Source organism: Asterias amurensis, chromosome 2 (genome assembly GCF_032118995.1).
Source record: "Asterias amurensis chromosome 2, ASM3211899v1".
In the NCBI taxonomy this organism is placed as follows: domain Eukaryota; kingdom Metazoa; phylum Echinodermata; class Asteroidea; order Forcipulatida; family Asteriidae; genus Asterias; species Asterias amurensis.
The window spans coordinates 5303962-5321995 of NC_092649.1; the positions used below are offsets into that span (position 1 = coordinate 5303962).

The window sequence follows — 18034 nt, forward strand, 5'->3', positions numbered from 1 at the left end:
CATGTTAGTTCGCACAGTAGAAGGAAAACCACGCAATTTCGAGGCAAACTTGTGTGGAACATTGTATTCTACTTTTAAAACACCTTTCCAACCATATGCATTTTATAAAAAACGGTTACAAACGCTTTTGTTTTGACCAACTCGTCCGATCCAAGGCAACGTGTTCCTTTAAGACAGACTGCATACAGAGAATGTTGTTTCCCCAAAACAAACAAAATACGAATGGTGTAGAATTTTTTCAGGGAACTAAAATGAGGTGGTGGTCGCCTTGTTTTAATGAATTGTAAACAATGTGTGCGCGCGGATGGAACCACCTTGCTTACATGTACATGTATCGTGTCCAAGTTAATTAATTTGACAACCAAAATAAACTTTGATAGAGTAGCTATCTCTATATATACATGTAGTAGCTACACATGTACATGTGTACCATGCATTTTTTTTCGAGAAGAACAACTTCCCAACATACATTTGATAATTAATTAATTGGTTATTGGTTACTTAAGATAATACATGTATGCCAGGCATACTCAAATACTCAAATCCCAGTTAGCTTGCCATTTCACTAGTCTGTCACCTTTTTCACTGGTAACTTCAAATGAAATCGGAAAGCCCATCAAAATGAACTAGCCAGATTAGACTAATTAGGAGTCGATTTTGACTGGTCCTCTGCTGTTTGAACTGGCATTTGGCCAGCAGACCACTGTAACAGGAGAACGCTGCCAAAATACATGTTTACGTTAGGAAAACAAGTTTATTTTATTACTCAATATTTCTTATAAATGGAGACTCTGACAAATACAGCAGTAGGTTTTCAGGTTACATGTAAAAGGGCTTCGAAGGTTGCACTTATTCAAATTTTAATCTTTTGTTTTCTAGAATGTGGTTATGGCAATTCCCTTGTTGGTTGTTGTTAATTGTGACTGTGTGTGCTTTTTGTGGTTTTTATTTCATGAATGTTTGGATTTTGTTTTAGTCATGAAAGTTCCGATCATGTTTGCGTGGGTGTGTAGAGTGTGTGTGTCTAAACCAACTACAGACCCCCATGTACATGTACAGTGCTCTACACCATAGTTACATGTACTTTTGTTTCTGACCTTGCATGCTGTTGCTCTTTGTGAAATGTAATGTGGAAAGAAAAAAACAAAACACCATTTTAATCCTTGAGCCAACACAGAAATAAACTTCACCTTTCGAGATCGCTTTCCAAGCATTCAAGGTTTGCCTACCTGAAATTCTTGGCTTAAGTCAGAGGGTGGTGGTGGGGGGGGGGGGTGGTCCTTGGGGCACCCTGTTTGATTTGACTTTAGACATTTTTATTTGAAATGTGTTTATTCAAGCACATCAAATCTGCATTGTTTAAATGGCACTTGTTTTCAAATTCCTAGCTGAGCTTCTGCTTACATTTACCTGAAAAAATGTCAAGTAAAACAACTTGAGATTAATTTTTACATTTATTTCTAATTTTGACACACACAAAAAAACAGTTGAAAAAAAAACCAGTTTGAAAATAAGTAAACGTGACAATTTTAATATTTTACTAGATTTAGATACACAGGGGGAAAAAATAAATAAACACTTTTATAAAATTAACTATGTGCCTCCTGGGATATAAACAAAGATATTGACAAAACAGTGAGACAACCAACATACATGTAGGGCTAGATAGCTCAGTTGGTAGAGTGATGGCACTTTAGTCTGGTTCAAATCCTGCTCTATGTACGTGTAGTCATTTTTTCTTTGTTCAACCCAAATCAATATTTTGAGGTTTTCTCCTGAAATTTCCAGGACAGTACATGTCCTCATGTATAAAAAAAAAAACTATCTTGGCTCTAGGTACCTTTCATTTTTTTTCTTCATCTGCCCTCCCCACCACCTGCATGGATAAATAAACATTAAACAAAGTTATCTGCACTTGTAAGTTGTCCCTCCAGTGTGGAACAGCCCTCTCTTAACATTTCACTTGCGGGGACGTTTCTTGTTGTCTTCATCAGTCCCTTCACGAGGTCCAGGGAACAACTTCGTCCAGCAATTTTGCTCAGCAAAATATTAAGGCTGAGCTTCTTTTGTGCACACTGAATGCTAATATTGAGTAGCAATCCTGATTTTTGAGTAGCAATGATACATTTTGTATAGCATTTTGCTCTCGGCTATACAAGGGGAATTATTCACTGAGGTCAAATGAATGTTTTGGTTTCAATTTGTAAAGTGTGTTCATTTCTGGACTGTTTTGCCTTGTTTGTATACAAGAAAAGCTGCTTTGTTTAGGCATTTAAAGCTGAAATCTGTTTCACTGGCAAAGGGTTGGCTTGATCATTATCAAACACAAACATATGAAATGCAGTTATTTTAGGGTTACCCGTGAGTGAACATGTACATCACATGGAGTTCTTCTTAAACTAAAGGCACTGGACGATGTTGGTAATTGTCAAAGACCAGTCTTCTCACTGGGTGTATTTCGACATGAAGAAAAAACACCCTTGTCACACAAAGTTGTGTGCTTTCAGATGCTTGAATTTGAGTTCTCACACAGAGATCTCAAAATCAATTAAATTTTTTTTTGTGAACAATTACTTCTTTCTAAAAAAAAAAGTTACTTCAGAGGGAGCTGTCTCTCACAATGTTTTATACTCTCAGCAGCTCTCCATTACTCGTTACCAAGTAAGGTTTTATGCTAATAATTATTTTGAGTAATTACCAACAGTGTCCACTGCCTTTAAGAGCATGTCCCAGTTTTACAAAGCTTTTGCACTGCTAAAATTGTTATTCTTGAAATAAGAACAAACATTTTATTTCAAGACACAAATCTAAGGCAAAGGTTGGGGGTTCGAATCCCATTTCTAGAAGTCCAAACAAGTTGTATTTTTAAATTGATTAGGCTTGTATCTGTACCAAGTGTGCAACAAACCTACTTAGACGTAACATATGAAAAGAAAATCTTTAGTTGAAACTTTGTTTGGTGAGAGTAAGGTTTGAATGAGGGGGCAAGTGATTTTATAAAAAGGATGAGTCAAACATGATGGAGAATTGCTATTTTGCATCAAGCTGAGTGTTTTATACAAAGTTTAGTAATTGCATTTATTTGTGATGTTTGAGCAATATTGTAAAAGAAACAAAGCTTCCACATTCAAAGACCACAGTGCATTATTAGTCTTTTTATTTAGTCAAACACAAACCAAATCCCAGATTTGTTTGTAATTGTTTTATCTGCTAAAAATAAATAAAAATAAATGTTCTCCATTGGAGTAAAGCAATTTTTAAAACGAAATTGACCTTTATCATGCTGCCAACATCTTTGTCATGTTCCCACTGTTCTTTAACATTGATTCTACTGAATACCAAAATGGGATCAGACTAATTTATCCTTTCAGCCTCGGTTAGGTGAAATTGGTTTCAATGTTAGATAAAGCCAAAATGGTGGCACCATAAAAAAGGCTACTTAGGCGGAATAAACAGAAAAAATATGTTTAGTGTGCCCACCCATTTCCTTTTTTAGAAGCCGCCTGCTTTTCATTAAAATTGTTATTATTATTATTATTTTTTTCGAAAACAGTTATACATTTTTCATAATCCCTGGCAAAAGAAAAATTAATTTAAAATTAATAAGATGGATTGTATTTATAAAGGCATTTATAAAGCACACAAAAAACATAATGGAAAAAGCTGGCAACAATCTTTGAAAGTACCCCTGACGGTTGTCTTGAAAAAAATGTGTCAGGCGGCCATTTTTTTTTTGAAAAAAAGAAGAAGAATTGAAAGGCCTTACTATTTTCAAAAAGGCAGAACATTAAACATGTTTCTTTCCTTGACCTATGTGGGTACAAAGAGTTGATTTCTACATTTTCTTACGAAAAAATAAAAATGAAATTTAAATTGCGTGTAGAATAAAATGATTAAATAATTAGTAATTGCAAAGTTAAATGTTTTTATACCTGAGTTTTGCCAGTGGAATGAACAAAATTGTTTGGTTGAGTTCAAAACACAATCCGCGTTTAATACATGGGGCAGTGCAAAGCTTAGCAAATGAAGCAAGAAGAATTTATCAGAGATGGTTTAAAAAAAAATGTAAGTCCCGAAGTTTTAGTAATGTGTATATTAGATTTTAACGCATCAAAATATGTATTTTATTGCCTAAATTATTCTTAAATTAAGATGTCATTTTTCATTGAACAATAATATTTATTAGACGCTGTGATAATAAGGCTAAAATATTAGGAGGAAATTTGCTTACATATGAATAACCAAAAAAATTCTAAAAATGATAAATATAGGCCTATAGGCCTACAATATCTGAAAAAGAATATTTATGAATATTAATATGCTTGCATTGTGCATTAAATAGATTTCCTTTAGAAGTATACATAAAGTTGCCCTCAAAGTGTTCCTAATATTCAACCAAGCCTAATAAAATAGAACTATCTCTCGGTTGTATGTGGTGAAATTTATTACTGTCAATAGTTTTTAGCGACGCTCAATGTCAGTTTAATAGATGATCTGCCCAATAATACGCTAAAAGTTATAATTGACCCACATACAAATTGTATCAGTTGTTTATTTTTAAGGGGAGCACATAAAAGGAGGGTACTTTGTAATTTATTGGTTTAGTTCCTTTAGTGTTGTGAAAGATGTGTTACTAATGTGATTGCAGATTGTTCTAGCTTAGAAATTTTGACTTATTCGCAACATGTTCATGTATGATCCCCTTTAGAAAATGAAATATTTTGGCTGTGAAAATAATTTTTTTTTCATTTTTCAATATGCTTTATAAATGATAAACGTTTATTTAGAAGTTGATGTGTGCGTGTACAAATGTGTATATTTCTACCTACCCGTGAAGTACCATTTAAAATACTTCACATCAAAACAAAAAGTACTTTTCAAATAACAGTACGGTTTGTGCATGCTTGTTGTTTTTGTAAATGTACATAAAGTTGTACACATAAATGCATTTACATGTGTAACTAAGACCATGTGCGTTAATGTTCATAATGCCCCTGTGTGAAGTGGACACTACTTGTACATGTACAGGTACATGGTCAGTTAACATACAACACAATAATATTCATAATACATGTAGCTTGTGTTATGAAAATACATACATGTAATGCCTCCTCAATCCTCAACATGATACTAAAATAAAATTAAATGTTCTCTTAAACTTAAATAGTCGTATAAGCATAATTTATAGCTAATAACCAACATATATCCTGTCAAATCTGCATGATTTTTCCTCTCATATATTTTATAGTTTGCCACAAAAAAAGAAGAAGAATAGTTGTCCTAATTCTGTCTACATTCTCATAATCTAAACGCTTTAGGGTTTTACTCAGTCATGTCAGTATAGAATGTGTTATGCCATGATATTAGAAAAGATGCAAACACCGTCTCAGTACCAGCAAACAGAAACATACACAAAAATAGAAGGTGTACAATGAGTTTGCACTGAGCAGTGTACAAACTATTTTGATGTTGGACCTTCCGTTTTGAATTTGGACTAACTTAGAAGCTATTAGTGGCTAATTGGGTCAAAGCTATTAGCTGCTAATTGGGTCAAAGCTATTAGTTGCTAATTGGGTCAAAGCTATTAGTTGCTAATTGGGTCAAAGCTAGAATAAGCTAATGTCGTGGGTTCGAATCCCACTTGAGTAATATGCTTGTCATATTTTTTTCACAGGACTCTGGAAAGTACTGAGTACATGTATACAGTGGTAACACATCGGTGTATGGGTAAAAACCAAAATGAATACTAATCATATTGAAAAGCCAAAAGAAGTACTATAGTATTAAAATTGTACACCGATGTACATGAACATGTAGGCCTAGCATTAACCATGCCTAAATATAGTGAGAGTGTAAATGATTCATTTGAATGTAATTAAACAATTTCCATGCATTGCTATAACCAACTTCTGTTTCATACTCGTGTCTCCATTTGTAATGTCGTGCAGTAATCATTATAAGGCACTTTCAGATCAACTTTACCCCTTAAGAGGTCATTCATTTCTGTATTATAATCATCTCAAAATGCACAAAGTGGTAATGCTCAGTTCTTAAATTCAAATTTTGTTTCTGTTAAACGTCAACAGAAATAGTATGAAACAGAAATTTAGTTTTGTGTTTATCAATTGCGATACTACACATTATGTTAACATGGGCTACTTCGGAAAAACTTCATTGCAAGACATGACCTTTACTTTGACCTCATTATGTTAAAGAAAGTTGGTCAAACAATGTCGTCATTTGCATCTGCTATTGTAACTTTGGTACAAGCTTGTGGTTGCTATGGTCTCTAAAGGGTTAAATCAGGCGGGCAGTTTTTATCAAAAATTTAAAAAGGGCCCCAGTTAAACTAGCAATATTTTGTGCCAATTTTCCTTGTAATGTGTTTAGCTGTCAATGGTCAAAGTCTTTTGGGGATTAGGCTTAATTTTTACCAAGTTTTAATCCCATATAATTTTTCTTATTTTTTTCAAAATGTTTTTTAACTTATTTTTATTGGCACCCAATATTCTGATAAATTAAATTCAGAAAAAGTTTTTTTTTTTTTTTTTTGGGGGGGGGGGGGGGTTTGATCTTGCCACCATAAGGCATGATAGGGGTGGTAAATTTTTTTCTCTATAAACCCAGCGAAAACAAGGTGGTTCCATCCGTTTGTTAACCAATGCTGACAATGCGGATTGCGCGTCCTGGTAGTGTGATTGCAGATGGTGCATTATTTGTCCACTAATTAATGGACTGGTTATAAATATGAAAGTTTGGTTCCTCACATTCGGGATGCGTAGGTTACACATGGCGTAGACGGGCGGTGCGTAAATTTTGACGCCATCCATCTCAATGAAATGGTGGTCACTTTGTGTCTTTTAGAAGGCTAATATCTGTTTATGGTACATGTATCTTAAGAAACTTTGCCAATGATGCTCAACTTAAATCAAGCTGTATCGCAGTCCAGGAACTGCTCAGAGCAGCAGATGATGAAAGAGCATCAATCCAGCCGAACTGACCTCAACATAATGACCCTAAAGGTCATGTTCTGTTGGGGGTCAGAGCTGAGAACATCCAAAAGGCAGTCAAAAGACTAATTGAAATGAACCTAAGAGTCATATTCTGTCTACAGACTCTGCTGAGAACAACGGGAAAGCAGCTGCCAGGACATCCTACTGATCTGACCTCAATGACCTGACCTTTAAAAGGTCATTTTATTTAGGATCATGTACCAAATTATCAAGACTTTTAAGTTTGTACAAATTTGTGGAATCAGTCGGGTTCCCCGATAGTGATTTAAAACCCAACCTATGGGATAAGTGGGTGCCATACAGCTGGTGGCCAATCTTCACGGTATTGACTCGTTAACATTAACGTTCTAATTAGCACTCTTTGGTAAACACACATAGCATTCTACATTAATAAGGGTAGCCTAATCATGAGCTTCATCTACATCATTGATTAACAATTTCAGTTAATTAATTTTTCAATTAGATCTCCTTTTATCTCATACTGACCATCAGCATCTGGCACTGGCGTCACAAACCTCTTTTCTTCTAACCACTCAACCTAACCTTGACACATTACTTTTACATTCTATTTTGACTCATTCATTTGTAATTTGTTCATTTTGAGGTAAGTCGTTGTGAAACATAATATTTTAAAATAAAAATTACAAAGACACAAAGATAATTCCTTCAAAGGGATTTTTATATTAGATCACTTAACAGCACTTAACAGTTGTATGGCTTCTGACTGGCACCCCCGAACAAAGATATTGAAAAAATAGGGACGCCGCCAACATAGGGCTAGATAGCTCAGTTGGTAGAGCGCCGGCACGTTAATCCGGAGGCCGTTGGTTCGAATCCCACTCTAGTCAATTCTTTGTTCAACCTCAAAAATAATAAAAAATAAGGATAGACAATGTGTTAAATTTCTCCCGACTCAGTCCAAACATTAATTCAGAAGATTTTCTAAATGCTACAAGTGCATCAAAATTGCTATACCTATATATAGGTACTTATATATTTTAAGAATTTTTTATTTTTGTTTATTGCAACAAAAGCATGAGAATCTTGTAAAAAACAAAGCATGAGTATTAACAGCTCGCCTTAATTTATTTATTTGTTTGATTGACTAGCCCTTTAGTGCTAGTCGGCTGTGATTTTTACCCGCACGAAAAGGTTGCTACCTTTTGAAAAGTTTGTAATACTCTCCACTAGCATGATTTAGTGATTGCACGGAGGCCCAGTGACTAATCTGCGTGAATCTTCTGTGCATACTTAAATGCATGGTGATTCAATTATGAATGTTAATCAGCAGAGTGTTGGTTCGAGTCCCGGTCTTGTCCTTTGAGTAAGATGCTTTACCATAATTGTTTTGTCCATCAGATGGGGTCGTAGGTCCCGAGTGCTAGGATTGGTAGTGCTTACAAAAGAAGCCGGAACACTCGGAAGAGTAGGGGTTAGCCCCCAGTGTTTCTGGTTCACACATGTGTAGCAAGTACCCTTGTGTACAGGTTTCCTCAGGCTTACGAGCTACAGTGATTCAATTCACAAATGATACAGATCGACCTCTGTTGGTTGCATTACCAGAATTATACCATAATAATAATTCATTCATTCATTCAAAATGGTCTATGACAATTACCAATAATCCCTTTGTGTGGATCGGATGAGTAAGTAAACAATATAAAAGAAAACTCGTAGAAAAATATCTTTAATCATTCCGACTCTATAATGAAAACAAAACCTTTGCTTGTAACCAATGTGTGTGAATAGTCACACTCTGCCAATTTTAGGAAAAACCTGCCATAGGCCTACTGCCCCACTATTGTTTATAATAGCTCTGTAGAATTTTTAAACTGCGTGCATGTGGCACATACACCATGCATCATACATTATAACATAGCACAGACAAAGCTATACTAAGTTCTCCATTCCTTCATAGACCTTTATCGCGGTGCAGCCATCTTGGTTTTCTCCCTATTCAAAAGCAATGACTAAATTGATACTGGTAGAAAAAAATAGTCTGGCCCATTTTGTTTTGTCTTCATGTGTGATTACTTTAGCATACAGGGAACTTGACAAGGATGGTGATGGCATAATGAAGGTCTAAAGCCCGATTTCATAAAGCCATTAACCAGAAAAATAGTGCTCAGCAAACTTTTGTTAAGCAAGAATTACCAGGGAACCAGTAAAATCTGCTCTTAAAACTATCTTTGGGCTGAAAACCTGTTTCTGCTTAGCAATTGTTTTTTTCTGCTTTTAATCGAATTGTGCGGTAAATGACTTTATAAAATTGAGCCCTGCACCCCAAATTTCCTGCTCTGCTCTTGCAACAAGCATATTCCAGAAAATATCTAACAAACTTTTGCTAAATATTCATTTCATAATAATGCTGAAGGTGGTCATGCGAAACATAAATTTGCATCTTCTTTAGGAGAAATCATGTCGCACCACAGTCCAGGCGATTTTTGCAATGTATCCCATCAGTTTGTATGACTGTACTCCATAATGAGACATTGAAATTAACAAAGAATAACTTAGCACTGCCCACTCCCAAATTAAAGGCTTGTATACATTGTTCAGGAAGTGATAGAATTTGAGTTGAAACTCTTGATCATGATATCGTCTGCACATAATTGCCCCAGGTGCAGCTGTTGATGTGCAAGCAATCCACGACAAATGACCTGATTAATTTGTGCAGGGGAGGATCGAAAACCCGTAATGTTATCAACAAAACAGGAAAACAAAGAAGGACTGGACCGTCCTGGTGGCCATTACCTTGGTTGCCCTACTCTTGATCTCAACGTACGCCCTTGTACAAAATGTTCCTTATCAAAAAAATTCTTAAAGAAACATGAGAAAGGTACATCATGCATTGTAATTCCAAGCTTGAATTTACAGAACTGTTTAAGACTGATCTTCGTTTAGCAATGTGCCTATAGCATCTCACAAAAGGCGATTGTCACCTGAGTAATCATTAAGTGTTTAGGGCCTGTACATTGGCTTCTTTTTTTTTTTAGGGCTGTTTAATTTTGCTGTTGTAAAATTTATGATCTGTACGCATATTTTCTTTCCGTTGAATGATTTTTCTCTCTCTCGCTTATTGATGTAATTTTAATAATAGACTCGGAGGGACTCTGCGAGTTCATCTCATCATACACAATCATCTCCAGCCAACCGCATCGTCAGTCGCAACGTCCCTAAAGGATACCACGGTCAAGACGTGTGATACCCCCCCTCTTGCTGTGAATAGTACACTCCCACCGACTATAGTTTGTATGTGGAAAATGGAACATACCATTTTTGAATTTTGTGATAACAGGGTACCTGTTCTGACTGCGCATGGGAATGGTCTCAGCATTTTTCTTCATTAACACAAGTTTATTTTGTTCCTTTCAGATTAATGTTCTGGAAACCCGTCTTTTAATTGACGCCAATGTTTTTTTAATTTCCTTTAAGAAATGATTCTCTTAACCTGATGGATGCATGCAGTAATAACATGGTCCACATACATGTATACAACGGCCATTCTTGTATCTTAGCATCAAAGAGTCATTCTAGTCAAAGACTGCCCCCAACCCCCCCCCCCCCCCCCCCTCCCCTCTTACAGGAAGAAAGGGCAAACAAACCAAATAGTATACCCTTTACACTGACTTGTTCATTTTGATTTTACCCATATTCACCTGATGTGTGTTAGTACTGTATACTCAGTACTTTTTAAATCTGAGGTCTCGAAATCAAATTCGTGGAAAATTACTTCTTTCCCAAAAACTACCCCTTGCTCTTAAGGGAAATACTCAATAAAAAGAAACTTCTTTTCACCTTCTAAGGTGAAATTCCATGCCATGGCAGTTTCCAGTGTTTATCCAATGCAGCTATTCCACATTTAAGTCTAAAGTGCTATTCACATGACAGTTATTTAACTGGGGCCACTTGCTTAATTTTAGCATTGTTGTAAAATGATGTAGCAATGTTTGACAAGATTTACAAGAGAACTTGGACAGTAGAATTTGTTTTTGTCTTTTCACGCACGATCAAATTTTACAACCATGCTACAATTAAGCACGGGACCCTTTACCACTGAAATACCACTGTTTATCAATAGAATGACTCTTCTGATGATTTTAGTTTTATGTTCGTCAGCAGACCTTGTTAATTTGCTCCTTGTTAACTTGTCTTTTGTCTTGGTGACATTGTCGTTATGTGTTTAACGAGCATGCTGCTAATTAAATATGTATTCACCCCTTCCCTCCCGAGCCCATGTCGTGATGGCAAGCTATTTTGTTAATTTACTTTCTATGTGCTGTGAATATTGATGTTCCTTTTTCTCAAGAAAATACCTACGACGTCGTTTTAAAAAATAATTTCATTTTTTGCTTTCCTTTGCCTCACTTCAAATGTTAACAAATTTAAACTTTCCTATCGTTGGAAAGAATTGCGTTCTTAGATATTGATAATGATTGATTTCTGAGGATTGTTTTATTATTTTTGTATGCATGAGACAATGTCATTTCTATTGTAGTTTTAGCCTTTCCCAGCGTCTTTATTTTTCATTCTCTTCTCTCTGATCTATATGGAACAGTCGATAAACTTAAATCATTACACTTCACATTTCTGTCAATTTACACAATATAACTGCATCACTCTACTGACACATTCCATATTTAAACACATAAGAAAAAGTGCAGAGAAACTCACAAAAAAATAGAAACTCATAATCGAGAAATTGTAGAAGCAGATTAACTCAACAAATGAGGAAAATATATCAAGCAATAAAAATTCACCAATGAGAAAAAAAACCCTCACCAATCACGGGCTTCTCTCAACCCCATGATCAGTCAAAAAGTGAACTGAAATAAGGAGTGGTGTCATGTACAAAAACACATTTAAAACTCACCAATGCATGCTCAAAATTAATCAACACTTATGCATGTTTTAAACGAACCTCGCCTGTCTTCCGCTTTTTCTTGGCCTGAAAATCCTCTACACATTTCTATAACTTCCCCACGCTTCAGTAGATCTACACATAGATTCCTTCACACCAGATATCACGCTCAAAATCAGAATCTGAACTTCTCTTTTGGAAGAAACAAAACCTAGTTTCGGTGCACTGTAGTCTTTTTCTCTTTTCATCTCGCGGTAGTTCTAGATACCTCATCCATTCTGAAAAGACAGACAAGAACCATGTTGGAAATGTTTTCCACTTGTTTTCTTCTAAAGGTTGGTTCAATGTTTTCCAAATTGATGGAGTCCAAACCAAAGCAGCCAAGTGATCAACCCACCAGGTCTGTCATATTTTAAATGCAAAATTTTTTAGTCAAAGAAAATAGTGATTTGTTGTATAAAGTATTTTAGGAAATTCAACTGTTACCCACATTGCACTGACCATAGACAAAAGAAATGCGGGTCCAGGTTTTAATGATCAGATTGGAAACATGATTGAACAGTTTTGTGAGTACTGTTCAGCCATAGTGATTTATCTTTTCAGACCAAACTGAAACTTGGTTTCAGAATGGTCGGCCATTTTGTATAGTCAAAAGTTTGACTCTACAAAATGGCCAATGGTGTTAGTTTGCGACGTAAAAGGAAAACTGTGCAATTTCGAGGCATAATTGTGTGGATTATTATATTCTACTTTTCAAAACATCTAACCATTTGCATTTCACAACAAACCGTTTCAAACGCTTTTCAAAGACCAACTCGCCCGGTCCAAGGCAACGTGTCCCTTTTAAGCGATGGACCTACTTTATGGACAGTTTCTGACTACCGACCAGGACATTGTTTCAAAAACTTCAAAAGACACTCTAATTGATTGTCTGAATGGTTCAATGCACTATTAACAAAAAAATCTACTTTTAAATTTTGTGAAAAAATCTCAGAAAATCTCTTTTCTGATAAAATGTGGTCAATGTAATGTGAGTAACATTAAAAAATGCAGCTTCTACAAAATAATTTAGAGTATCGTAAGCTTAGTCAGTTGCTGGGACAAAAATAAATTAAAAATACAGAAAAAAGTAGTAACTGGCTCACAAGGCTTTCTTAAAGACTAGCAGAGTCTTTCTTACATGTCTTAAAGACTAGCAGAGTCTTTCTTAAAGACTAGCAGAGTCTTTTTTAAAGACCAGCAGTGTCTTTCTTAAAGACTAGCAGTGTCATTCTCACAGTCTAGCAGAGTCTTTCTTAAAAGCTAAACATAAGTAGGTAAGCAGCAAATTAGAAAGATTGAATAGGCTCAATTAGAAGACTTTCCCGTAGCATTATCTCTATCATAGGCAAGTTGAATAGTTTTTAGAAAAGTTAAGGTTTTTTTTGCAATGTCGCACCCCCAAGTTTTGTAAACAAATATAAGGTTGGTAAACAAAAGGACATGGATAGCCTAAACTTAAAAAAATAACAAATTTGTTTTGTCTTTACACAGTAACACTCTCAGATTGTCCATATCAGTGATAAATCACATGTGCTACTCACAGCAAAAAAACACTCTCTAATAAGGGTTTTACATATGTTTTGTTTTAATTGGGCAGATTTGTGCCAACCCAGCCTGTATTTTGTGATACCTAAGGCCCCCCCCCCCCAATACAAGACAGTGGTCAGTGTTTGTAATTAATTTTTATTAAAAAAATAAATAAAAAAGGTCTTTGTATGTACTTGAGTCTAAAAACTAATTAGAGGTGCACTGGTCAGCCTCAGCAAATAGTGTGATATTGAGTATCACCACGTCTGACATCAAACTCTAGAAAAGCCCTCTCAAACTTAACACTATGTCAAGTTGAAACGGCACTTCAACATGCAGCCACATTACTTATCCATCTACACCATTGTACATGTTCACCAAGAAATTTGTACAAATTGAACACGTCCACACGGTTACTTGTGTTACAAGGGACCTTTCCAATGGTGTTAAAAGGTAACTGAAGTTACTAGGAAACTGTTACCACCATTACACTTCAAAATATAGGTCATAATTTATTATTCACATTGATTTAAAAGTTGGGGAATATGTATGAAACATTTCATTTGTTTCTGAATAAATCTTCTTTTTAAAGCCATTATACACTTTCGGTAAACAGTATTGCTCAATCGGACATCGGAGTCGGGAGAAAATAACGGGAAAACCCACTCCTGTTTTCGCGCGTTTCGCCGTGTCATGACATGTGTTTATAACAAATCCGTAATTCTCGCTAACGAGAATTTATATTGTTTTACCGTTTTCTCAAAAAGTAAAGCATTTCATTCTAATATTTCAAGAGAAGTCTTTCACCATTACCTTCTGTAAACCCTGTAAGTTATTTGTAAATCTGTGAACTTTTTTTTTTTTCCTGTACCGAAAGGGTCCAATGGCTTTAAGTTTGTGGTTGTTTGTCTTAAATTATGAACATTACTTACAGCAATTTTTCTATTGCTCTTACCCCTCTATATTTTTTTAATTTACTATTTTTTTTATATATTTGTTTTACTTCATTGTGTATAATCAGCATTCAAAGTTGCTAAGTACTTTGGCTTTGTGACTGATTACATGCTTACAAGATCAACTTAAATACATGTACTTAAATCTGCTAAAGATTAAACAAGAAATTCATCATGTTCATTTTAAACCTTGGTTCTGCTCTATATCCAATTAATTACATTTTGCTTTGTGACTGATTACATGCTTACTAGATCAACTTAAATACATGTACTTAAATCTGCTAAAGATCAAACAAGAAACTCATCATGTTCACTTTAAACCTTGGTTCTGCTCTATATCCAATTAACTACATTTTGTTAAAAAAATAACTGTTTCCATCTGTGCCAAAATCTGCTTTATAACATCCGAACATCTGTACCCATAACACTAACATTAATCACTGTCACAATTAAAGGATCATTCCCAATGATCAGAAAGTGTGTAATTATTTACGTCTGCTTTTTTTATTGAAGACACGAAAGTCGCGTTTGGGTTCCGGTTCCTCCAATTCACCAAGTTCAGGTATATATGCGTTTCAAAGATTTCTAGTCACACAACGTATCATATATTCCAATCCCCAACAAACTTCACCACACCCATAATAAAATGCCACACCCATAATTATATGCCACACCCATAATTATATGCCACGCCCATAATTATTTGCCACGCCCATAATTATATGCCAACCCATCAAATCAACCTCGCTCTATCGATAATGTATATCATATCAATCACATTCATTAAATTATCACACTCCTCCATGTTAGGGGTCTCTTTAACTTGAAGCTCAAGGAAAATGTTCCCTTGGATCAGACAGGTGTCTTTAAAAAGTGTTGGTAACCGTTTGTTACAAAATGCATATGGTTAGAAAGATGTTTTAAAAGTAGAATACAACGATCCACACAAATTTGCCTCGAAATTGTGTGGTTGACCTTTTACCTCGTCGACTAACACGGTCGGCCATGGCACACCGTGTATAGTTCGTAAAAGGAAAACCACGCAATTTCAAGGCAAATTTGTGTGGATCTTTACATTCTGCTTTCAAAACATCTTTCTAACCATATGCATTTTATAACAAACGGTTACAAACGCTTTTCAAAGACCAACTTGACCGATTCAAGGCAACGTGTTCCTTTAACTCCCATCACGTCGACCACACCCATAAAATTGACCACACCTTCTAAAGAAGACTAACTGAAACAACCAAGCTAGAAAAAAAAAATTTTCGCAACAGACTGACATACTTGTCCGATGGAAAATTCATAACTCTTTGGGGATAACGGATATTGACCTTGTACTATTTGCACTACCTTCTCAAGTCTCTTCTAACATCTGTCACTGTATTGCTAAAAAAAAAGAATAATTAATTATTTTACATGACTAGAAACCTTTTCCCCTGCGGTTAACATTTTACCAACAGTGCACATTGCACAACTTTCTTAACAGAGCTTATGCACTTAAAGTGACTGGATAATGGTGCCCTCTTATATATGTAATTCAAACATATACCATACATACATGTAGTAACCCACACTCTACTGACAGGCCCTACTACACAAGATGCTCACTCACAATGAGAAACACACATCTAATAACCCTGAGCCCTCCAACCACAGTTCTCCTTTCAGAAGAACCAACCAGAGCAGTGAGTGACTCTACACTGAAACCTCTGAACCCAGGCCATGAGGCAAGCATTTCTCACTCTTCAGTCTCCTGATGACGACGATAGACTTGCTCTAGTAAAGCAAGCTAGTTGAAACATTGGGCCCTGTTAAGAACTCACTCTGCGACAGTGAAAGTAATTTTGAGAAGTTCCCCGATTCACTAAGCGAATATAGTAGTCCAATTTCTTACCTGCTACCCAGCTAGTAGTTAATAAGCAGGACAGTTCTTTCTCATGTAGTATCCCAAATTCTGATTCCTTCCTGATAAGACGTCAGCATAGGTTATTTTACTTTTTGTTGATTCATATCACATGTGATCTTTGCTCTACTCTATTACCTCAGATGGCCTACCCTTGGGTAATATCTTGCATTTAAATTGCATTCCATCTTGAAAACATTATTTTATATTTGAAAATTGAAGAGGGGGAAGGACTATGAATACAAGGTCAAAAGAAACAAAATTGTTCCAATATTTAAGCAACAATATTGCTTAGCTAATATCTGCTGAGAAGAAATAAGTAAAGATCAGTTACAAAATATCACACCCAGTACAGGGTAAGGACAGGTTTGCGGTAACACCATGTAATGACTATCTCTATTTAGTTGGGGTGGTTCTGAAAAGAACCGCTGGTTTAAGACGATCTAAAGCGCCATCTTCAAAATACCTGATGTAAACACGCAGACACACACGCAGACAATCAAAAGAATAGTAAACTGTTGCTGGTGTAGCTGGCAAACGAGGTCACTTCGACGCAGACCAAACACAGAAATTGAAACTGCAACTTTATCCAGAGAAATCATTGGGCCTGTATGATCAGTGCCTGGCTTCATCATCGTGGATAAACAATAAAGACGGGGGTCATTGTGGAAGTGTTGTGGCCGAGCTGTTCAGAGCATAAAATTCGAGTGGCGTTTCTGATCAGCAGAGCGTGGGTGGGAATCCCCAGCCGTGACACTTGTGTCCTTAAGCAAGACACTTAGCCATTGCTTTGCCCTTCGGATGGGACGTTAAGCCGTTGGTCCCATGTGTTATGTAACGCATGTTAAAGAACCCAGTGCACTTATTGAAAAGAGAAGGGGTTCTCCCCGGTGTTCCTGGTCCGATCGGCAGCAAATTGCGCCACAGCACCTTGTAAAGCATTACAAGGTAGTCCCAAATCTTGCAGGAAATACTGTATGTTACAGCGCCAGTAGCGTCATTGGGTGACGGACATGTGGGCTATATAAGAAGCCACAATTATTATTGTTATTATTCTCATGAACACCTGCATGACTAACATGACTAAGGTTCAAAAACCAGCGCTAATGAAAGCTATCACTTTCAATAGAAGCTTCACTAAACATTTCATTCATACATTTGCATCAGACGTTTGACAACTCTACACATTTTTCAAAATTCATGTTTAATTTTTTACTCACCAACTTATCTTCCTTTTTTATTTTTAAACCACAAAGTCATTATTCATCATTCATTTAAAAAAATAACCATTATGATTTCAGACTGTTTGCACATAATATAAATCCAAATCAAGCCAATCTGCGTCATGCTTTGTTTGTTTGAACTTTAAAATCAGTTTTTATAATCTAACAGCATTTTTGTTTTTAACCAAAGTAAGGAATGCAAACTATAACACTGTATATCTGTATAACTTTTCACTAATATTATTAACATTTGCTGCTACTAACCTACTTTAATAATCTGTGAATAACAACTAGCTTTGAGTAGAAATCTTAATTAGTTATTTCTTTTAATTAACTAAGTCAATATAACTAACAATTTCAGATTAAAGATTAGTTGTATAGGGACAATACATTTTTATCAACCCTTTCAGAGTAAAATATTTTTTATTTCGAAAGTGGTTTTTATAAAAGAAATAGATAGTTCCTACTTCACACAGTGTTAAAGGCAGTGCACACTACTGGTAATTACT

The 18034-nt window shown here is 35.6% G+C and overlaps 1 protein-coding gene across 5 annotated transcripts in view; it reads left to right on the top strand.

The window, feature by feature from the left end:
• The window catches only part of LOC139954510 (protein bicaudal D homolog 2-like), a 42434-nt gene that overhangs the window by 16334 nt on the left and 8066 nt on the right, over window positions 1-18034 (top strand). Inside the window, exons 4-5 of one of the 5 annotated variants that reach the window (XM_071954339.1) lie at window positions 12210-12274; window positions 14910-14958. The exons of 1 other annotated variant lie outside the window; for it this stretch is intronic. In XM_071954339.1, coding sequence (XP_071810440.1) covers window positions 12210-12274; window positions 14910-14958 — 114 coding nt within the window. Of the gene's footprint in view, window positions 1-10113; window positions 10266-12209; window positions 12275-14909; window positions 14959-18034 lie in introns of all 5 variants that reach the window. 3 more of the 5 variants (XM_071954340.1, XM_071954338.1, XM_071954341.1) reach the window with 3 other exon arrangements.